Source organism: Squalius cephalus, assembly GCF_949319135.1.
Source record: "Squalius cephalus genome assembly, chromosome: 24".
Taxonomy (NCBI): domain Eukaryota; kingdom Metazoa; phylum Chordata; class Actinopteri; order Cypriniformes; family Leuciscidae; genus Squalius; species Squalius cephalus.
The window spans coordinates 22,734,513-22,758,809 of NC_137145.1; the positions used below are offsets into that span (position 1 = coordinate 22,734,513).

General features: G+C 38.4%; 1 protein-coding gene across 1 annotated transcript in view; it reads right to left on the reverse strand.

Moving 5' to 3' along the window:
- Nucleotides 1-24,297, reverse strand: part of exd3 (exonuclease 3'-5' domain containing 3) — a 43,688-nt gene that overhangs the window by 17,032 nt on the left and 2,359 nt on the right. The window contains exons 2-18 of the mRNA XM_079860890.1: nucleotides 22,441-22,510; nucleotides 16,828-16,892; nucleotides 15,375-15,722; nucleotides 14,608-14,661; nucleotides 14,391-14,530; nucleotides 13,648-13,754; nucleotides 13,484-13,557; nucleotides 12,095-12,133; nucleotides 11,849-12,015; nucleotides 11,530-11,680; nucleotides 11,175-11,373; nucleotides 10,914-11,023; nucleotides 10,603-10,780; nucleotides 10,367-10,530; nucleotides 9,719-9,919; nucleotides 9,131-9,184; nucleotides 8,788-8,919 (exon numbers count right to left, since the gene is read on the reverse strand). Of these exons, the coding sequence (XP_079717016.1) occupies nucleotides 8,788-8,919; nucleotides 9,131-9,184; nucleotides 9,719-9,919; nucleotides 10,367-10,530; nucleotides 10,603-10,780; nucleotides 10,914-11,023; nucleotides 11,175-11,373; nucleotides 11,530-11,680; nucleotides 11,849-12,015; nucleotides 12,095-12,133; nucleotides 13,484-13,557; nucleotides 13,648-13,754; nucleotides 14,391-14,530; nucleotides 14,608-14,661; nucleotides 15,375-15,722; nucleotides 16,828-16,892; nucleotides 22,441-22,465 (2,208 nt within the window). The 5' untranslated portion in view covers nucleotides 22,466-22,510. The remainder of the gene's footprint in view (nucleotides 1-8,787; nucleotides 8,920-9,130; nucleotides 9,185-9,718; nucleotides 9,920-10,366; nucleotides 10,531-10,602; nucleotides 10,781-10,913; nucleotides 11,024-11,174; nucleotides 11,374-11,529; nucleotides 11,681-11,848; nucleotides 12,016-12,094; nucleotides 12,134-13,483; nucleotides 13,558-13,647; nucleotides 13,755-14,390; nucleotides 14,531-14,607; nucleotides 14,662-15,374; nucleotides 15,723-16,827; nucleotides 16,893-22,440; nucleotides 22,511-24,297) is intronic.

The window sequence follows — 24,297 nt, forward strand, 5'->3', positions numbered from 1 at the left end:
ATAGTGTATGAAATGTGCTATATAAATAAACTTGCCTTGCCTAATTTTATGCGGATTGCCCACGTTTATCAGATGTGTTCTTGTATTCAAACAGCTAAAACGAGCCGCAACAAAATGACACAACTTGTATGGATCTCAAGATGCGTTTTAAACATTTTTAAAACTTGACATGCTGCCTTAAAGTCACGATGTAAAGGAAATGGCGCCAGATCACTTCTTACATATTGTGACGTGAAACAGATTATCATAAAACTTGGTTCATCCATCGGTTGGTGATTGGATGAAGGCAGATCTGAATGTGAGCCCGCAGTTATTCTATGAAAGGGACGGGTTTATGGGGACTAAGGGTGTTTCACCCTTGTAGTTCGGTTCGCTTGGTCCAGACCAAAAAAAAAACATTTAGTTCTGGTCCGCTTAGTGTTCGCATTGCCATTTTAACACCGAACACCGAAGATACTGAACCTAAAGGCATAGAGATATGTTCACAACCCGATTGGTCGTCTTTTATTAGGTATATTTTGTGTCAGAACTTACCGAACACCCAAACCAATGCTGTGTTCTGGGCTAAATGCTCTCGCTGTGTGTGCGTAGCTACATATGATGGTATTCTGAGCAGCGGAGAACTCGTGAAGAGCTTATAAATGTGTAAAGGAGTCAAAACAGCATCAGTAATCCCTCCGTCACACACATGAAGATCTGCCGTGAGGAGACGCGGTTCTGATGCCTGAACTGAGATGGGCAATATCACGACTACAAGAGTAAAAAACAGGTATTCTTGAGCTTTCTGTCCTTTTTAGGGTCTCATCTTGTGACATCATGTCCTGTTTTTGGTTAGTTTACATGTCTTTGGTCCGTGATGCGTTCATATTTCATTCTAATTGTACCAGAGTTTGTTTGGAAGTGGAGCGAGATCTTTTCAGTGTCTTGGTCCTCTTGTTTGGTGCACCAGGGTTCACACTTACTCAAATGAACCGCACTAACAGAGCAATCGCACCAAACATGCCAAGTGTGCACACACCCTAAATGATTGGAGAAGTCTTAAGAATGCCATAAATTTAACTTGCATGGAGAAACCGTTCACAACAAGATCAATTACGTGCATGTCGATTTAAAGAACACAATGCTAACTGTCTAAATGCGTACGGCTCTAGTGGTCGTAATTCATACACATTAGGAACGGAGTCAAAATTATCATCTGTGCTAACAGACAACATACTACAGATGTTGTCCATAAACATTAAGTTGAAAATAACACAGATTATTTCTTTAATACCCTGCAACATGGACAGAGGCAGCTGTGTGTGTGCTCGCAGCGCGAGATCCGTGGAAAATACGGAAATTACGCACTATTTAAAGGTATATTTAGGAAAAGTCCAAGTAAGGGTCCCTCACTGTCTTTCTCTCTGCAGTAGCAGGAAGCAGCTTGGCTCTGACACAATGGCTCACATCAAACAGCAAGGATCCGCATTGCGTTACCGACACACACATACACACCAATGCCAGTCGGGCCAATCAAAACACAGCGTGCAGAAAGCACAAACAGATCTAGGCAAACAGGACATTCCAGCTGCCGGGTGCTACAGATTCCTCACCGCAGCGAATCGCAGACCCAGAGAGTGAGAGCCACCGGGGGTGCCAACAGGAAATACGCTCCTATTATACATCTCGCATACAAGCACGCACACACATATTCAGGACTCTTGCATACCCTGACCCTGTCCACACAGATCGACCCCTTGCACCGGACACACAGACAGAAGTGCAAGTTTGCAACTCTTTCCGGCAAAATGACACATCAGGGGTGTGAAAGTGGGAAGAGGTTAGCCAAACCACAATGTTCTGCAACTGTTTACTGGTGGGAAAAGGTGTTAGATAATCTTGACAAGCATCATTGAGCTCATTTCCACTGACTAACAAAAAACATCACACGCACCTCTCCTAGACTCAACATCAGACTGAACGCCCACAGTGAGTTTAATGATGGTAAATGAACAAAACTGGTAAGAGTTTGCTGAAATAGCCAGATCCAATCATACTGGATGGCTTTACGCAACTTCCAGAAGTAACACTACATGGGTCGGGTATAGGTTGCACTTTAGAGAAAGAACTAGTTATTACTTTTTACCTTTTTGATCATGATTTTAATCATTTTATGTATAAAAGATCCATTTATTTTGTTTGAGAAAATAAGTGTGATATTGTAAAGAGAACATGAGGTAAACTAATATTAAAAGTAATTCATATTAAATTAATTTTTAATAATAATAAAATAATGTAATGAATAATAATTAATATTAAAAATATAATAATAATAAATTCAATAAATTATGTTTTATATGATCACTGTACACAAAAAAAGAAGAAGTGAATAATTGTAAAATTCCCTGGAAAACATTTACTTTATAATTTACATTACTTTTCTACCAACAAGCAGGTCATGATTTCCAACCAGGCTTTCGAAAGCAGAATGAAAAATTAAGTACTAATCATATATTGGTAAATGTATTAAGAATTGCTGCATTAAACACATTTAATTAATATTTTAGTAAACGCATTCATCTTGACAAAACTAAAAGTCCTACAGTTTGTTTTTTTTCTCTGAAATGTTGCGGCCCTGGCTTTTTGGGTCCCCTGAAATAGTAATCCATGAGCAGAATTGAGATTTTCATGCCATTACTTGATTTTTTTTTTTTTTGACAACAGATTATTGTGGTATAATCGATTTCAGATAAACCCTCCCTTTAAACTGCATGTAAAACAAAACAAATTGTACAGCTTATTACGTCCAAGATCCCCCACTTGAACAGACCCTTATGCCAATAGTCAAAAATATATCTACATGAGTAGCCAGGATCTTACTCTTTATGAGGGAAGTTGAAGAAAAAGAAAGAAAATCGAACAAGACTCCTGCGCCTTTCAAAAGATGTGCTTTATGTGACCTTTTGACCCTTCCTCGTCTTTCAGTCTCACCGACAAGCACAGATTAAATTATTGTCACATTGACTTTCTCACTCACACTTTCCCACACACACACACACCCTGTGGTCCGTACTCTGCTCCGGTGTAGACAGCTTGTCAGTCAGTGTGTCAGATTGGCCCCAGAAACAGGAGTCATTCGCTCAAACACACACACACAGTGTGGATCGCAGTGGGAAATATTTGGGATGGTTTCCCTCGGAATGTCTTGGCATGTTTGAGGAATGTCTCCCTGCTCTCGTCTCCTCTCTCTTCCTCCTTTTCCCTTTCCTTCTTGCCCTACAGGGTTGGGGTAGAGCGGGAAGACAACAGCGAGACAACATGCCTGTTTTTGAACTCGCTGACCTAGATTGGGTTTTTCCTTCCATTAAGATGAAAATTAAACAATACTTGCAACTTATTTTACTTCTGTAATGTTCCATATTTCTGAGTAAAGATTTTCAGCAAAAAAGCAGGGTTAAACTTACTGGATGGTGAAAACAAAGTGTCTCTATATGATAGTCAGTTGGAGGGGAGTCATTTCTCAGAGGTGGGGAAAGTTTTTATGATTTTAAATTACAAAGACAAACTTTCTTTACAAATCTTTTTCCCCCTTTAGAATAATGTGCGCTCAAGATCCAAAAACACTCATTGGTGCCAAAAATTAGTAAATGGCTTTGGGAAAGTAAAGTATGGTTTTAGTTTTATTTGACGATAATAACCCTGCTTCAATGTCACGTGATCCTTCATAAATCATTCGAATATGCTGATTTGGTGCTCAAGAAACTTTTGTAATCATATTTAAGTGTCTTAGGAGTCCAAATACGTTTTGAGGCCACAGTACATGTCTATGACATCAGAGATCCAGCTTGCACTCCCAACCAATGCCAATATTCCTAAATTAAAATATCTGCCTGACACATATTTGAATATATATAGGTTTTGACTTGTGCTGTCTTCATGCCCACCAGTGAAACTGATGCTTTTTCCATACAGTGAAAGTGGATGGGAACCAGGTCAAGCTCTAAAAAGGACAAAAATGTGCAAACTAAAAGCATTATAAACTTGTCTATTTGACCCTGCGCTAAATTTAAGTCTTCATGGCTGTATTTTCATCAATTTGTTCAATCTTTTTTCTTTTTTCATAATCATAAAAATTCATTATTAACTCAAAATCTTGCACCACAGCCACATTCCTATTCACTTTCATTATGAAAAAGAGCAGCTTTGAAAAACATTTGTGATCCCCGTTTCCCCCAAAAGAAGTGCTGCTTATGGTTTAGACCGCAAATAACAATGGTATGAAATGTGCCAAGAGAAAAGAGGAACTGAAATAGGATCAATCAGCCAAGAGTGTTTTGCACACTTGCTCTGCTGCAGTAGAACCTCAAAGTTGTCCTGTCTTTTCACATTCTTCCCTTTTTCTCAGCCTTCGTTAGATCAAAGAGGCAGAAATCCTTCTTTCAAACACCCTCTCACTCTTTCTCTTCCTCTCTCTCGTTCTATCTTCTCACGTCGTTTCGGTTCCTGTTCACACCCCACAGCCGGGGCCCCCCAAACGGCACCGTGGGAACTCCTGTGTGAATGCCATGGCAGCGTCTGCGATACGAAGAACCTGTTAGTCTCACATCTAAAAAAAGGGTCGGGAGTCATCTGATGCTGCTGTAACGAAGATCAACGAGTAAACGCAGAAAGATCGACTCCGTGGTTTGGATGCCACATCTGCGGAGAGTTCCCCACAGAAATAGCAGAGATCAAGTATTGGCCCTGCCAGTCTAAATCAATGTGATGGAATGGTATGAGAGGGAATGATACGAGTAACATGGTAATGTGTGAGGAATTGTACTGTATTACTAGATACCAGACAGAGGAGTGTTGCGGGATATGAAGAATATGGTGTTGGTTTCACGGAATCATATCCATGTGACCAAAATAAGTGGTTCTTGCTGAAGCAAGCATCACTGTTACTGTTGTCAGATCCTTAACCCTGAGTCGAGTAGACATGCTTTTACTTTGGATTTTTTCCTGGCAGATGATGGAAATGGGAGAGAAAAAAAACAACAACAGATTTATAATAAAAGGAGGGACTCAGACCACATTGAGGGACCAGAATATCATCAAGACTTGGGGGTGGGCTCTATTGACTATTGCCAGTGAGAAACTACCCATAATACCATGACATTAGGGGCCTCTGGGCCTTTTCATAGTTCCTAGAACTAATGGCGGAAGTACCCACTTTTTGGCATCTTTGCACCACAGGGACTGGGAATGATTTTAGTTCTAGGAACGCCTTTTGGGGAACTAAATTAGCTCCTACTTCAGAGAAGGCTTAGACCAGAACTGTAGGAACTACCAGTGACGCAAGTGTACGCTGATTGGCCGAATGCATGCTAAACATGAGCACCCGCCATTTAAAAAAAAAAAAGTGTTCACTCCACAAACCAACGATGGATGGATGGATGGATGGATGGATGGATGGATGGATGGATGGATGGATGGATGGATGGATGGATGGATGGATGGATGGATGGATGGATGGATGGATGGATGGATGGATGGATGGATGGATGGATGGATGGATGGATGGATGGATGGATGGATGGATGGATGGATGGATGGATGGATGGATGGATGGATGGATGGATGGATGGATGGATGGATGGATGGATGGGAGTTTTCAGCATCATTACTCCAGTCTTCAGTGTCACATGATCCTTATTCTACAATGATGATTTGATGCTCAAGAAATATTTCTTATTATTGATGAATTCTTTAATGAATAGAAAGTTCAAAAGAACAGCATTTATTTCAAATCTAAATCTTTTGTAACATCGCAAATGTATTTACTGTCACTTTTGATCAATTCAATAGATGTCAAATAAAATTGACATCTAAAAAATTGACATCATACTTACATTTCACAAAGAATTCTTAGGTGTATCCAAACTTTTGACTGGTACTATTAGTCTGCTTTAAAAGTGTTTACAGTAATTTTGGTGAATATGCTACTGAAAAAAAAAAAAACAACAACAACAACAACAAAAAAAACATCTAGTCAGATCTCTAATCCATTTAGTGTGGTGACACACTTTTGAACTCAGCTTAGCCCTGATCCTAACTTAAACCTGATGTGGACAGAGAGGAATTCACAGGAAGAGGCTGATAAACTGATAAAGCAGTGAGAGAGAAAACAGAGAGAGAGAGAGATTGAGAGAGAGAGAGAAAGGATTATGGCAGGGTAGAGGTTAATGATTGGCAATGAGTATCAATGGGCCACACAGGGGGCTTTAGGAATGTCTCTCAGAGCCGGGGGCAAGTCACCCAGCCACTGTTAATCAAAGGACTTTACCATCAGATAACAAAAGGGTTAACTTAGCATGGGTGGGCTTCCACATACCAGCCCTGGGGTGCAACTCCAAAACTGCATTCTTTATCCCCCCCACCACAATCATACAGTGTTTATTTCAATCTTGCCATCACATTCCAATGTTTCCATCTCATTCAGAACTTAAAAATGCCACAGTTTGATTTTCTAGCACAATTTGTTGGTACAATTTGTTCAGCAAACATGCAGAGGTGGATGAAATCTCGGGCAACAAATGGTGGAATGCGACTGTTCCGGATGGGAGCCGGCGGCCACCCGATCAGGGAAGGTTGGTGGCCACAAAATTGACACATTTGGGGAAACCACCACCCACGTGGAGCTCAGACGACCCACGTCTGGAATTCAACCGCGTTCTCCTGTCCTCACTGGCTATAGGTGTGAACTTGGTGTGGTAGAAACTCTTTTGACTGTTATAAGGTGTGTGGCAAATGATACATGCAGAATTGCGCAGTCACTGAGTTTTTAGTATGTCGCGTCAACAGCTTAATGGCTATGACATAAACAATAATAGGCTGTACTAAGTATTATTAAAAGAATAGTTCACTGAGAATTAAAATTCTGTCATCATTTATTCATCCTCATGTTTTTCCAAACCCATGTGTGACTATTTCTTCATGCTGCTCTTTTCTTTACACTAAAAGTGCACGGGGACAAACAACGTCAAGCTCAAACAATGAATAAATGGCAGATAAAAGTGTCATAAAATGAGTTAATTGGTCATAAAATAAGTCCATAATTGTTTAAGTCTTTTAAAACAATATGATGGCTTTACGTGAGGATCAGATCAAAATCCAAGTAGCTATTTATTGAAATAAGCATTCAATTCTCATTCACACTTTTGCATATTTAAAACTTGTTGCATCACATTTATGCCACTGATGTCAAACAGTTCAATGAGTTTTGATGCTCCAAGTTTGTTCTCTTCACAGGAATCACAGGAAATAAACAACTGTCGACCTGTGGTGGAGCCGGAGGTGCAGCTCTAATGGAGATCAGGTATTACAGGAGGCATGAGTCAGGCACATATCTGCCTCCATCTCTCCATTTGTCTCACACCCTAGTCTGTCTCTCCCTTTGTTTTTCTCTGTTATCTCTCACTACATCTTTCTGCCTGTCCTCTCTTGCAGTGTTCTCACTCTATTCTCATCATCTCCCAGTTTCCATTTATTCATCCCTTGATCAACTTATCAGTATTAGCCAATATTATGTTTTGATAGTATGAATGAATCACTTTTTACTACTGCTCATATTTCTATTAAACCTCAAACCACAATTATTAAATTTAGACACATAACCAGTCCTGTTTGGCTATGGGCATGATCTAGACCTTGAATAATGTGAGTTTTTTTATAAGGGGAGTTGTATTGTGATGTTTCTAAGCAATCTCACTTATAATTTAGGCCAGTCACAGAAACTGACTTGAACAAGTAAGCAATTAGCAGGAACCATCAAGAACACCCTAGCAACAATAGCACTAGGTAGATCTGGCTGCCTACCTATGGTACACTCTTCTGTAATTTTGCATTATTTGACCTTGTTTGGGCATATAGTGGTTAAACAGCAAAGGTCCAATGATCGAGCCTTGAGGGACACCACATGCCACACACAAGTGATCTCACTTATGAATTTAGTCCATCATAGAAACTCTTTTGAGTTGAACTAGTAAGCAATTAGCCAGCAACCACCAAGAATACTTTAGCAACCAACTAATGACCAAGCAACCATATTAGTGCATCTCTAATGATAACTTTGTACCTTTTTTGTCTTAACTCTTTCCTTCAGTTTGTCCTCTGTATCCCTCCGGTAATTGCTTATTTCCTTATCCATTCCCATTGTCTGAATTCCGATCATCACTTATGTGAGAGGAAATGCCTGAAGAAAGTTCCTTCTGCACTTATTCTACTGAAAAACACAGTGACATCTCAAGGCAATGATTAACAGGAGATGTGTCACCAGAGAAGCCCTCTATCTCTTTAGCTTCCTTCTGGTCTCACAACTCTTGTGTCTGCAGATAAGACAAACATTTCTCAAGACAGGGAGCAATTTCATTGAGAATGTTTAGGTATCTCAACCTTAAGATTGAAAGAAATTACAAAATGACTGATATAGTCAAATAGAATTCATAACGCAAAATGCTAGTTGGTTACTTCCTCTAAGATCTTTAAAAACAAACCTTGTTCCTCCATTTTGTCAACTTTTCTAAAGGCTCCTAGTGTTTGTTTGCACTGTCAGCGCACTTCTTTGTGGTAAATGCCACAATCAAGAGATTGATAAAGAATGATTGCGATGCATCAGTGAATCTCCTTTTATCTTCCCTTTTAATAGTTGATAAATGTTGATAAAAAATGCAAGCGTTCCTTTTAAAGAGGAAGAGGTTTCTTGTCCTAGTGATAACAAATGTAAGAGACACACGCATACAAGCTTGTTTATAGGCATGCACAACTGACCTGGCACCGACTGAAGATGTCTGCAGGGGTTAGGCGGACGTGGAAATGTCTGAGAACGTGCACGGCCTGGTCACGTGCCTTTTCTGAGCAGTCCAAAATCAGGCAGCGGCCCTCTCCGACCTGTGACCGTAGCTATTCACACAGATACACACATTCACACACAAATTAAATTCAAGTGAACTGGAGTTTTGTTAAGCAGAGTGGGGCTTTGTACTAAAACCTAGCGAGCTTCCTATGTAGGCAGTATTTTAAGGCATCATAGGCACACTACCTATGTAGGCAGTAGGACGCAAGAAAGCCCACAGAGCTTGCATGTTTCTCAATACCTCAAACACACACTTACTGTTTGGTAGGGCTGACCTGCAGTGAGGATGACACGACCTTCAGCGCGGGCCAGCTGGAGGAGAGAATATAGCATAACATGACAGAAAATTACTTTAAAAATATATTTTAACAAATACATTATTACTTTTTTCGAGATAATAGTAGGGTGATTTAGTTATGCTTTGACATGACTACTAAAACTGAGATGAATATAATAGAGGACACTAAGTCTTTAAACTTCAGGAGGAATTTGCCTTAACATGTTCTTTATGGCCAAATACATCAACCTCTGTTTTGTCTATTTAATTGTAGCAGAATCTATGAGGCTGTAGTAAACTGATGATAACTGTAGATAAATCTGGGTGCTTAACTTTGGTAGACATTTCTGTTACTTTACATTATTCGGCCTTCTGTGTGCATATATATGTTAAACAGCAAAGGTCCGAGGATCGAGCCCTGAGGGACGCCACATGCCATGGAGGTCCATTCAGATTTTTTGTCACTTGTTCTTTATAAATATGACCTGAAACAGCTGAGGACCATTATATGATGTACTACCAGTTTAAAAATTAAATGTAAATCAACAAAAGGTGACTAATTGTTTCACCTCCGCTGCTACTTTATGGTCATCTGTGTTTTCCAGCATCTTGACGTCCACCCCCAGACATCGCAAAAAACGTCCCAGACCCTGCAGCATGTTATCACAGACCACTCGTAGCTCTGGCGGCGTGATGGTGGGCCCTTGGTACTCCGAATCCTTAAAACAGTCCTTCTCCACAGACTGAGGCTCGTTCGCCTTTTGCCGAGCCTAAAGATTGGAACACACTCCAACATCATTGGTGAAAATGACATTATTTGACATTTCTCTATTCTAAAGTGTTCTATTCTAAAGATAGTGATCCACTATATTGCATCAAAAGATTGGAGAAAAGGGTGGGCAAGACATATTAGATGGCTTGTCACTTTTTTGGGTCTTGAAAGAAAATGGTAAATTATACATCAAATATGCAGTGGCTTAAAATGACAGATATTTTAATAATTCACAATGTGACTAATTGTAGACAACCCCACCCCAAAAAATTACTATTGTTTGCCACAATTTTACTTGTTCTCCTTAATTTCTGCATCATAAAAACCCCACGCTTCAGCTATTTATATATTGAATTTTATGACCATAACTATGACAACAGAGTAATTTTCTGTACTACAGGCTCATGAAAATTGCAGCCAGAGACTGGCAGACCAGTGAACTGACCTCTCTTCTTTTAGACTGCTTGTTCTTCTCTTTGGTTTTCTTCTCCTCACGGCTCTTGGTCAGTTGGGCTGAGGGAATGGAGCAGAGGTCCTCTGGCAAACCATATGCCTTCGGGTCCCGGGAGAGGACAAGGTAGACGTTCAGCAGGCAGTACGCATCAGCGGCTGAAAATAGACACAGAAAGAGAATGGGAGAAGGTTCAAAAACGTTATGCTATCACATGAATTTTGTGTTACCAGCATAGCGGAGTTGGCTGGTCCGAAGTGGCCGGCGTTCCCAGTTTGAGAGTTGCTCGGTTTTGTTCAGTGGTTTTCCCAACACCTGCTGTACTAGCAGACTCAGGCCCTTCTCTGCCGGTCCCTCGCAAACTTCCACTGACCGACACCTTTTGTTCCCTAACCAGCACCGCTGAAGCTGTGGGGACAGGGGTCATTTGCAAAAAGAATAAAATAGCAACATGTGAACTTGAATATGATGCATTTGTTAAATTTTTCAGCTAATTAATCCAATCAGAAATAGTTAAGCTGCGGGTCGTTTTTAGCAGTACCTCCTGATGGACGTGGAGCAGGTCCAGAACTCCTTCCATTTTCATTGGCTCTTCCCTGAGTTCAGGCCACGTGCTGACCAGACTCCGCAAGTCTCCAGACATCCCATAACCTAGTAAACACATACACAAGCTAGAAATGCTTTTCAAAGCTCAAGGCAGAATTTCCCTATCTTTCCTGATAGGCCACCCACAGTTTACCAACACCGGCAATATGAAGAATTTCAAAAAGTCTGTGACTTAATTTGTCTCGAGGTCTCCTACCTAGTTTGATGATGCTCTTGTCTGACAGCAGAGCCCTGATGAAGTCCACTGTGATGCTGTGGTGGCTAATGGCATGAGCACACAGGTCCAGCAGAAACACCTGTTCCTGTAGGGCCAGCTGGATCAGAGCCACGCGCTGAGGCAACACCGTGCCAAAGCCAGCTCTCCACTCCATGTCAATTCCCACCACACAGCCAGGCTGAAGAAGAGCAAGGAGACATATAATGGAAAACAGAATCTACCTTGTTCTTTAGAAATAATTAAAGTTGATGTTACAATATGAACCACACCAGTGCGCATAGGTTAGCCAAATCATAATCGTAATTTACATAAAAGTACAGTAGCAAAGTGTTACCTTTAAAACAGCTTCTCTGCACTGCTCAACTTTATCTAATGTCTCTACAAAGTGGACGTTTTCTCTGGCTAGAGGAATCTGGTAGTATTTTTTCTGATCAGACTGAAGTGGTGTCCAGGACTCCGGTGGGCCGCTTACAGCACACATCTCTCTGTGACAGGAATATACTTGTGAGGGTGATGGTTGTGTGTGTGTGTAGAAGCCAAAGTATCTTCACAAATAGTGGAACACAGTTTGTGTCAACGAAAATCATTTAGGGAGGTCATCAAGAGTCTGTGTGTGTGTGTGCGTGCGTGCGTGCATTTTATTTAATACTTACAGCTCCTTGGGGGAAAGGCTCTGAATTTTGTCCCAGACTCCTATTGGAAGCCTGTTTCTGGGTATGCTGTAATGTGCAGCCCACTGGGCAGCAGTCTGGAGGCTACAGTGTTTAACCAACAGCTGCACCAACTGAACCTGGAGCTCTAGATTACCTTCAATCATGGCCTGAGATCACACACACACACACTCGTTTAAAGCTCAGTTAAAATGTTGAAGTTCTGAATCAAACCAGAATAAGTATTACCTGAACATGGTCTCTCCAGTTCTCTTCAGACATACCTTTCTGTCAAATACAATGAAGCAGACACATCACTGCAATACATCACATACAGCATTTGCAAAACAACATACAGTATTCACATTTAGCCTCTGTCATGTGATGGATTTCTGAGTGCACAAAATATTCAGCAGTAAATGAAGAGCGAGACTTCATCTTATTAATCGGGATTTGATTGGTTAGAAAACATTACATTTGATTACGTGACTAATACTAATTTAATGACAAATACATTTTAAAAATGCAACTCATTACACATAAAATTATACCTCTTTTAAGATGAGAATAGTTTAAATTTCTGTATTAAAATGTATTTTATCAGGAGATTACAACTGTCATGTCATAATGAAGAAAAATGCCTGGTAAAAATTAAAATTCACAAAAAGAAAACCGTGTAATAATGTTTGCCATTTTCTTTTATTATTATTTCTTAGAAAAAAAGGAATTTATATTTTAACAAAACTGCTTTACTAATTATTAATAAATTCATGTAAAATTATTTTTACTTTAATAAATGTTTTAATATTAAATATTAATAAGTAAAATATTTATTAAATATGAATAAACTTTACATTTTATATATATATAAACTTTAAATTTTATACACACACACACACACACATACATATATATATATATATATATATATATATATATATATATATATATATATATATATATATATATATAATTTAAAGTATATAATAAATTATATAAAATATTTATAATAAATATTTTACTTAAATTAATATTAAAATATTATATTGATATTATAATAATATTTTTAAATATTTAACATTAATTTAGGCATTGTAATTAAAGTATATAATTTAATAATATTATTTTTAATATGAAAAACCTAATAAATATCATAGTCAGGTCCTCTATAGACCCTCTTGATTGAGTGTCTAAATCAGCAAGCCTCTTAAAAGATAATTTGATTTAAGACCAGGCAAGGTTAGTTCAGGTTGTCATGCTGTGCGACTCAATAAATATCAACAAAAACACAATGATATTTATAAATTAATAATTCCTTACACTTGTAATAACAAATACTGCTTGCCTTAAAATTTATATTAAAAAACACTGATGAAAATAATGATAAAGATGTGTACTTTTATTCAATGTGTTCATTTATCAAAAGTGTAAAAGAAATATTTTCTTACTTGATGGTTACACCAGATGACATATTTAGAGTCAATGAACAGAAACATTTCTTGGAAACGTTTTTTAAAAGCATATGAAACCACCGTAAATACAAAAAGTAGATTTCTAGGAACTTGACACTTCACACCCTTATATGTTTTTGACCAATGTTATGCAAAAAATGGCTATGAAAATGGGGAACTTTCTCACCTCGCCAAAGGTTTTGTACATGAGAAACCTCAGTGAATCCAACTTCCTCTTGTAGACAGAATTAGAGCACAGACCTGTAGAAACCAAACCCAACAGCATGAGTGTAAACATCAAATACACACGCATTCACAGAGATGATGAGAGTGTCAAACAGGCTCACACACCTGGGTCAATGCAGAACTTCTCCATGAGTCTGAAGACATGTTTACTGAGCAGCTTGGGCTGAATCTGGTCCGTCTGATGTTTGGAGAGAACCAGGTGTGGGTACTGACTGAAACCACACAACACCTCACAATCACTCAGAAAACTCTGCATTAGAGCTAGATATACTTTATCATCAGCGCCATTATTATTGCATCGCCATTAAAATGTACAGTACGAAAAAAAAAGGATAAATGATAAATGATAGATTAGACTAATAATAAATAGACTAATAAATAATATAAACTAATAATAATAATAATAATGATTATTATTATTATTATTATAAGCACTTAAATATTTATGATTTTACAATTTTTCACAAGTAAAACCGGATGTAATGTAAAAAAAGATGGATACATTTATTGAATATTATTAAATGAGATAATAGACTAGATCAGATTAATAATAATACTGATAATAATAAAACGTCATAAATATTATTATTATAAATGTTTCAATGTTGATATTTCAGGTGAATGTCATGAAGAAATGTCCAGGTTATATATGGCCCCAAAATATTTTTTTGCATAAAGCCTAATTAAGGACTTTTATTTTGTTTTGTGACATTTATTTACATGGCAATTAAGCACATTTTCCTCATACATTCCTAATTCTGTATTGAGACATAATGCACAATAGGGCAGGGACATTTTCCACCCTTTCACTAATGTTCAGTATGCCGACCCCTGTGCCGAGAGCTCACCTGAGCAGATCCTGGATGCTGAAGCAGGGGTCACACCAGGAGTCCAGCAGTGCGAGCAGCCGCCGCTGCAGCTCTGGATGATCCCGCACGTACAGCTCCGCCAGAGACAGCTTGTCCAGGAGAATGACCGGCACACACATCTGCCGGCACACACAGCAACAGTGCACATCAGATAGAGGAAACATACAGCTATATTCATCAATGTGATTGAACTGACCTTCTCCATGTCCAGATCTTCCTGGAGCTCCACTTTAACACTGAACACCAACGCCTGTTAGAAAATACAAGATTACTGTCATTACAGCAGCTTATAATGCACAGCATACTGATCATTATACTGGTATTGTCAAATAAAAAACATCTTAGATGATTAGTAATCAAATAAATAACATTTATAGTGCTTGTATCAAATATATATACATTTTTAAAAGTATTAAAGTTTTCTATTGACATTATCTTTTGGTGCCTAATATTTCTTGAGTAAGATCAAGTCAAAATTGTAGACTTTCTTAAATATTTTTTTATTGTGTATTTAATTGACACAAAATAAAATGAATATTAAATGACTGTTAAAAAAACGATATTAACTAAATATAATTTCCTTTTTTTTGATCCTCCCATTTAATGATAGCAAATGAGATAACTTTTAGTTTACACAATTTAAAATTCACACGAAAGTATGAAATATAAATATGAATGTGACCTCAGAAGCTCAGATTCTGATCATACAATGGTGAACACTTCAAAATGTCACAATTTTGTCCAAAAAAATAAATAAAAATTCATAAACCATGACATTTTTAAATCATCCAGGCCACATTGCACTCTCAAAATCATAATTATATTTTTATAATATTTTATATTTTGCCCATAATTAAATACACCACAAATCTATTTTTCCCATAACTGGCCTGGGCCGTGTACGTTTCTACCTCTAGCAACCCTTTTCTGGTATGCTGATGTTGTGAAAGAGCCCCCTCACACCTCTTTGAAGCAGCGGAGGTCCTGCAGGAAGAACACATGAGCCAGCAGCAGTGGTTTGCTCAGCGAGCTCAGCTGATACACCTCCAGCAGGGGGTCCATGAACCCGGGGTGCGAGTCTGTGAGGAGACCCAGCGCTCGCTGCTGGAGACGCAGTCTCTCTTCTTCCCTCAGGACATTCAGACTGGCCTGGGGATTACTGGTCCTCCAGCGCATAAACTCTGAGAGAATGAACTGGCTCGGACTGGTGGTCTTGCCCTTTTGGACGGTAGCGCAGCCCTCCAGGAGGTCCAGCAGGCCAGACGAGGGCTCCTGCATCTGCGAGAAACTGCCCGCCAAAAACTGCCGCAGCTGAGGGAGGAACAGGGGAGCTTTTCAGACAGTTTGGACAAATGGGACGAGATGGAAAAGGAAATAATAATAAAAAAAAATGGGGGAAAAAAAATCTAATCAAATATTAAAATCAAACCAAAATAAAATAAAATAAAATAAAATGAAAAAAAAAAAAAAAAAAATCAACAAAAACAAAGATATGGATTAAGTAAATTAATAAGCAATTGTCAAATTAATGTAAAAAAATCAAATCAAATATCAAAATACAAAAATAAAATAAAATGAAAATAGGGATTATGTATATTAATAATCAATTGCAATTACTTTAATAATATGCATTACTTAATATTGTGTATTCTGCATTTGTTTCTTAACAAAAATCCAAATCTAAACCTGGTCAGTGTTGCACAATGATTTGATTTGTTCTTCGAGTTACAATTGTGTTGTTATTATTATAATATAAAAATATTTAACAGGGAGCCCAAACTAATTGAATTCTGAACCAAATGATATACAGCATTGAGTAAAGCACTGGAAATGCATTACAGTTTCTTATACAAAAAGGGGGAAAGGATGTAAACAGAATGAATGTGATTATCATGAATTTTGGTGATAAAAATGCGATGATATAGTTTTGGTGATAATCTGAATACTACACAAGAAAATGTTCGATACAAGGTAAACACTATCAAAAGCATTTGTGATAGAATGTGGATTACCACAGAAAGTTACAACTCTCTCTCTCTCTCTCTGTCTCTCTCTCTCTGTCTCTCTGTCTCTCTCTCTCTGTCTCTCTCTCTCAAAAAAAAATGCTATAAACTGCGGGACGAGTTGAAAGAATTTTCTTTTGTAATAGTTATCATACCATAAATGCAAATTAGTTAACAACTTGTACAACCCAAATCCTTCTTTTAATTCACTGCGGATACAACTCATAAGCTCATAAGGCAATATCTGTATCACATACTATAGTTATTTTGAAAAGTAATGGAGTATCTCCTAAATACAGTGGGGAGAAATGGAGGAATTTTGCTAGTGGTTCCCTAGGCCCCTCATGCACATGCACTTCAAGTGCTCTTATCGGCAGCATCTCGCCTCGAGTGTAATTACATCTGTGCCTTACCTCCTCCTGCTCTTTCCTGTTCCACAGGCCCCAGAGGTGCTCCTGCAGGGCCGCCGGGTCAACACCTGGGCACAAACACAGCACAGCCGGGTCACACTCATACGCTCTCCACTGCACGCCTGCTTTCACTCCACCTCACAAGCTCTCACGCAATTGCATTGCACTTTGCCACTTTTTATTAAACCGTTAAATCAGAGAGTGACAGGAAATGTTGCAGGCTGGACTCGAACATGTTTTTCCCATATTGGCACCACAGCGCCAACGGCCATTGCTCTGATGATTTTACTAAAGTGTTGTCATTCCTTTTCCAACATAGACTGATTTCATTATTCTAAATCTTTCATCAAAACATATTTTAATTTATAAATACTAACACTTTGTGAACCAATGGTGTGAGTCGGTCAAACAGGCGGGAAAACCTGTTTGACCGACTAATGGCAATGTTTGAAAACAGACATTATTTCTGCAAATCTGTTTGTCAAATTAAATGCTCCACTTTAGTTTAAATTCCAAATGATCTGCTTTCATAATTGCAAAATGTGTTTCTGCAAAGTTAATTTCTAAACATTCAAAAAGTAAGACCTGATTGGATCATAAAAAGTGGATCAAAGTAATTTGAGGGGAGAGTTAAAAAAAAAATCTGCCATAAAAGAAAGTCATTAGGGCTTGACGCTTACTTTTCCCCCAAAACATTTAGGAGCGCATAAAGATCTTTACGGGGGCAATACAAATTGCATAAAATAATTTGCTTTTCTTAATTAAGGAATACAAGCAGATTTTTAATACAAAAAAAAAAAAGGACTTTGTTTAATATTTCGACTTAAAACTATTTTTTTAATAATTATGGAATGAAATAATATGGAATAATCGTGTATATTCTAAACATTGATTAAAATCCCAGATACAGTTTATTTTTTAACCTAAATACAATTAAAAAGCAGAATAAAATTCTACAAAATGCTGGACTTTTGATTATAAATAAACCAGGGCTCTTATTTTGGAAACTCTTATTTTGAAATGCAAATGCTAGTGAAATCCTCGCAACTGTGGAGCCCCGATGTCGAGCAAACAAGGTTGTAACAGGTAATGTAGCAGGCCGGACTCGAACTTGTTTTTCCCATATGTGCTTACACCAGTGTTGGGTAAGTTACTCTAAAAAAGTAATTAAATACAAGCTACTAATTACTCTAATCTTCAACAGAGTAATTAGATTACTGTACTAATTATTCTCTTTAAGAAGTATTACATTACTTATTACTTTATAAATCCCGTATCAACCTCGACCAGTTGAACAACACAAGGATAAACATGAAACTACTCTTAAGAGTAATCTTTCAAATAAATTATATAAAATTGCATTAATTATTCTTAAACTGACCAACGTATTTAAAAGGAGAAGTTTACATTGAAACCATTTTATCGTTAGACATTACATTTTGATGTAAATATAGCCTATAAAGTATTTAATGCAATCACGTCAGAAGTAACAAATTAAATTTCAGGAAAATTAATAGGAATCCCTTTCTTTACTTTTTCAAGGGAAAGTAATTAAATTACAGTTATTAAGTACTTAGTAATGCATTAAACCCAGCACTGAGAGCATGTGCACTGCCGTTGGTCGGATGATTTTACAGAAGTGTTGCCATTCTTTAAATCAAAATAACACTGGCTAAACCAATGGCGTGAGATTGGGGCGGGAATACCTGTTTGACCGACTAAAGGCAGACGAGGCAATGTTTGAAAACAGACATTTCAGCAAATTTGTTTAGTGCTACAAGCGGCGCAAAATTTGCACACTTCACTTGAGCTGCACGAGTCCAAATAAAACCGCATTCATAATCGCAACCCACTTCATTTCTGCATCGTGACAGATTTCAGAATATTCGACAAGTAAAGCCTGACTGGATCCTGAAAGTGGTGTCTATATGACAGGTGGTTTGAAGGGAGAGTTCGGAAAAGTCCGCTGAAAACGAAAGAAGAAAAAATGCGAATTTGAATTTTCTTCAAAAAATTATTTGCAGCAATGAATCATTCATAACAAGACCAGGTACGCTTATTAAAGAAAGTAAATAAAGTCACTTTTCCCACCACCCTAAGACTTTCCTAACTTTTCCCCTTAAATCCAGGATACAGGCTTAACTATTTTACTTCCTTTGTAATGCACTCCTTGACTCCTTTTTCCCAGTCGGCTATTGTTACATGTGGACACTTCACACCGCATTTGAATTGAGCAAAAAAGGGTCAGAAAATTAACATTTAATACGCGTAACAGGGAGAGAAAGGAGGAGTCTATTGTTGTGTGAGAGGTGTTGGGGCTTTGTATTTTGGGGCAGTGATTCCAGGCCACAAAACTGTGAGAAGATGAGCCAGTTTTGAGGAGGAAGGGGGAGCGGGACAGGAGCGGCCGGTGACAATGGGGTAACGGAGGGGAGGTATATGGTCCTTTGAGAAGCCCTGAAAGCAACTGCCTCTCTCATGCTGTGTGGCCAACACCTTTCTTCTCCTCGCCTCTCCTTCTTCCCAGGGCCGGTTTTCCTGTCCCCCCCCCCGACCGGCCCCCCTTCTGCGTGTTTGTCTCGGATTTCCCCCGGAAAGGGCAACACGGTGGTCACGGTGTAAAAAACCCAACCTTCCTGACCGACAGCCTGGGAAAGTGGTGCAAAGGGCTTTTCTCCGTCCACTCTTAGCACCACTACACACACACACACACACACACACACACACAACAGTCCTGCACGGAGATCATCCTATTTGCCCGCAATACTTCATGGGTTGTCTTAAACATTACTAAGGATAGTCTTTTCCCATAAGTTAAGCTTCCGTGATTGGTGTGACGCACGCACGATGACACAAAAACACATGATATCCTCTGGTGTTTGTCTCAACTCCACCCTAACCTCATTCTTTTACAGGCATTAACATACACACACACACACACACACGCATGGGAGGAAAGTGGGCCGGAAGGACATTAAGGAATGTAGACTATGCAGCTAGTCAATGGGAAGTTTGAAAAGTGAGAATGTTATTGAAGGAGACAGGTATTTACTTACAGAAGTCAATATCATCTCTGACTTCCACTTGTGGAGTGAACTACACCGCAACTCTTTATCGATTACATTATCACTTTTTTTGGATGTGCAAAACTCGCCGGCACGATGTTGACGTTGACCTGACTTTCCCAGTAAAGGCCGGAACACACCAAGCCGACGGTCGGCTGTCGGGATGTTTTTGAGCGTCGGTGGGCTTAGCTTTTTTCGGTGTGTCCCGCCGAATCAGCGTGTTGAATCTGCGTTGGGCCGTCGGTGAGAGAGAGAACTCTGATTGGCTGTTCAGTTTAGCAAAGGAGTCAGTGCACGAGAGAAGTCAAGACAGAAGGCTTTTCTATCTTAGCATTCGATTACACAAATATTTTCATAATAACATGAGCCGACTGGAATGAAGAAAGTGATCAGCTTGATTAATATTGAAAATGGTAAGCAAGCGCTGCTTTATTTACGGTTCGTATATCTCGAGTCCTAGTTTAGGTTTCTCTTTCTGAATGACAAACATAAACTACTGATACCTGCTGATACAGACAGATATTAACTTACACTACGGCACAGAACACACAAGCTAGATGACAGTCGCCTTTAGTCTATTTGGTGTTCAAGCACAGCTTTTTGGCCGAGACGCAGCCGACGAGAGGCGACACAGTCAGCATTCGACGCCGCTAGTTCTTTGACGTCGGCTTGGCGTGTCACAGGCTCAGGGCCGGAGTGGGGCCACTTTTCAGCCCGGGAGTTTCAGGCCCAAGACCGGCCCACTTTTTCCAAATTGGATAAATGAAGCAACAGTTCAGCTCTTACTATTGTGTAGTTTGTATTAATACCATGGTTCAACAAATAATGTAAAGGTTAAATAATAATTCACTTAGACTTTATAAGAAGCAATTGCGACTTTATTTCACGCAATTGCGACTTTATTTCACGCAATTCTGACTTTATATCTCGCAATTCTGACTTTATATCTCGCAATTCTGACTTTATATCTCGCAATTCTGACTTTATTTCTCAGAATTGCGAGATATAAAGTCAGAATTGCGTGTAAACTCGCAATTGTGAGATAAAAAGTTGCAATTATCTTTTAAAATGTTTTATTCTGTGGCGGAAACAAGCTTCCATACCATGGCCCCTTCCTCCCATCCATCCTCCCTGACACGTAACATAACTGTAGGGCCGGCCCAGCTATCGGTAGGCGGTGCCGCGGTCGCCTACCTGAGAAAACGTTTTGGAAAAGACGGGCTATGGACCAACCAACTCTATGGGAGGGGAGGGGAGAACTCCCTCACATGGTACAACCCATTCAGAGGCTGCGCGCTGCGGCTGCGGTGTCAGAATGCGGAACGTGTGTAGCCTAATGTAACTAATGTGACAAATGTGAAAAAAGAAAAAAGAAAAAAAAATTCCTCGACCGGCCCAAAGGTGAAGCGGCCCACCGGGAATTCTCCCGATTCCCCCGATTCCCCACCCCGGGCCTGCACAGGCTTAAGCCTTTCCTAAGGTCGTTGCTAGGGTATTCAGCATGGTTGCTAGGCAGTTGGTAATTGATCGGACTGGATTCGATGAGTGGATGAAAAATATGACGGTTTGATGTCAGGCGAAGAGGAAAGTTGTTTCAGAGATGGAACAAATTATTACATTTGAATTAAAAAAAATTATCATTTGAACTGACAGGCACCAAAGAATTGTTCGTATTAGATAAAGGAACATATATTAAGAAAAGCAAAAAGGGCCCATTTTAATTTGGAGGATGCACAGAAAATATATTATATAATACTTATATTACCTATATACTTATATAATCGATAATTATTTTCATGTTATGGCCAATATTAAAATTCTATACTATTTTGTCTAAATAAAAAATAAAAAACACCTAAAAACTAAAATGAATTGTTTTACATACACAAGTGAGCTTAAGCATCACAACATTATAATGTACAGTATAATTTCACTATGGTTTAAAAAAGATTTGTTTTTGTTTTTGAAAGAAGTCTCTCTCAAGGCTACACATTTATTTAAATGCAGTAAAAACAGTGATATTGTGAAATATCATTACAATTTAAAATAACTTTTCTATTTTCATACATGAATTTATTACTCAGATCAAAGCAGTATTTTCAGCATCATTACTCCAGTCTTCAGTGTCACATGATCATTCAGAAATCATTATAATATGATGAAGAAACATTTATTATTATCAATGTTGAAAACAGTTGTGTTGCTTCTCATGATTCTTTGATGAATAAAAAGTAAAAAATATAATTATTTAACATTAGAAATCTCTCCACTTTTGATCAATTTATTACATCTTTGCTGAATTGCAAGATTACTATCAAAACAAACAGAATCTTACAGACCCCGAACTTTTGAACGGTAGTGTAAAAAACTCAAGTAAGCGGCCTCTAAACCAATATACGGTACAGATTTATTTTATATGCCTATTTGTTTTCATATTGACTTAACTACATACAGTGAGAAGTTTGTTCTTATAATTATCCCTAGGAATGATCAGTAATATTCATGCAAGCTTTAGCACACAATGCTAATTAAAAGAGTCCAAGATGCTCACCTCTTGATTGTCCTCCCAGGCTCATTCTCGTACACCAGGTGGCGCTGTCTGAACTCAGCGCTTCCACACCCTGTGAGAAAGAAAAGAGTGGTTGTTATGACTGTAAAGTGCATAGAAAAACTGATTCCCAACACAGATCTGGTTAGCAGGCTTGAACGTGCTTCGGAGACTCTGACATGTCTAACATTGCATAATTCTTCTGCCTGGTGGACTTCATTAACATCCATCACCGGTTTATAACTGAAAAACAAAAACATGACTTCAGAGTGCCTAGTTTTGTCTCTCAGTTCTTGCAGGATTTGCTAGATGACCTCAAACAAATGATGTGGCAGTCCCTAAAAATGTGCAGTTTGGCAGCTGGTCTTAATATTGTTCTCACACATTCTCATGCAGTTTCTCTCAAGTCAACAACACACACAAAAATGTGTTATATATCACTCCCTCCCTATTGTATTTGCAATGCTTCAGGGGTGAGATTTACCTTCAGATAACAAGGGGAAACGTGCAACAGGGTTTTTTTCCCCCTAGTTTGTTAACATAACAGTTATTGACTCGTGTTGAGCAACACGTGAACAAGTGCCTCAGGTGTCAGTACCCACATGTACACATACGAGAGTCTCGCACACACACGATTGCTCTCCCTCCCTGTGGGAACAGCAGCCCTGGAGAAGGCAGTCTGCCAGCTGGCCAGGCGACGTGCTTTACAGGCTGAGGATGTTTGGGTTTTTTGGTCTGGAGTCTGGACTGTTTCTCTCAGCAGTCTCAGGGGAAGCTCCTGGCACTGAACTCCAAGCCTCACGCTCCCGACGCCAACACACACCTCCTCTGGTCTTCACTGACATCTAGTGGACACACGTGCCTCACGCCATATCAAATCCTCCTCCGCATTAGCCTGGTTGTTTGACTGTTGCAGCAGGGGTTGCTTATATTCTTTGACTAAAGCAGATTTACGAATACTATGGAGGCCACCTATAGATGTAATATGAAGATGTCACTAGAAAGTCACTTTTTCCTCAAGTCTATGTAATTTGGATGGTTAAGAACCTTAATTTATCTTTAAAAAGTCATGTAAAATGCCAGGTCATGTTTGTAAATGAGAAGTGGTTCTCAAACAGTTTACCTGGATAAATAAAGGTTAAATAAAAAAAAATAAAAAAAATACATTCTGTCTGGTTTTACATGCGTCTGAATCCAGTGCTGAGTGACTTATTACATGTAATATGGATTACGTAATCAGACTCTAAAAATTAAGTACTTGTAAAAGATTTTACCTTTTAAAATACTCGTATTCAGGCTACAGTTACTTTCCTATTGATTACATGTTATTCTTAAAGTGGCCGTAAATTATTCATAATTCATTGATTCTCCCTGTCTAATACCTTTTTCCTTTCTATAAAAGTCTTCTGCTTATATACGTTCAGAAGCTCTTTAGATGCAATGCAGAGATTCCCCAACTTTTTTTTGTCAGCTGAACCTCTTTGTCCTAATATATTTACTTGAAATCCCCTGAGAATTCAAGTTAATAAGTCAATAATAATAATAAATAAAGTTAATTCACGGTTCTCTGATGTAGTTTAATGGTCACATGACATGCAGGTAAACAAATGAAAAAAAAAAAAATATATATATATATTTTTTTTTTTTTTTTTCTTTTTTTTTTTCATTTGTTTACCTGCATGTCATGTATATATATATATATATTAGTAAGCATTTTATTTTGATTGGTTTTTATTTTAAAACTATTTATTTTAATTTTACATTTTTATGATTTAATTACTTAATAGCTTTTCATTAATCTCACGAACCCCAGTCTGGGAAACCCTGACGCAATGTGATATTTAAAGGGGTGGTTGAATA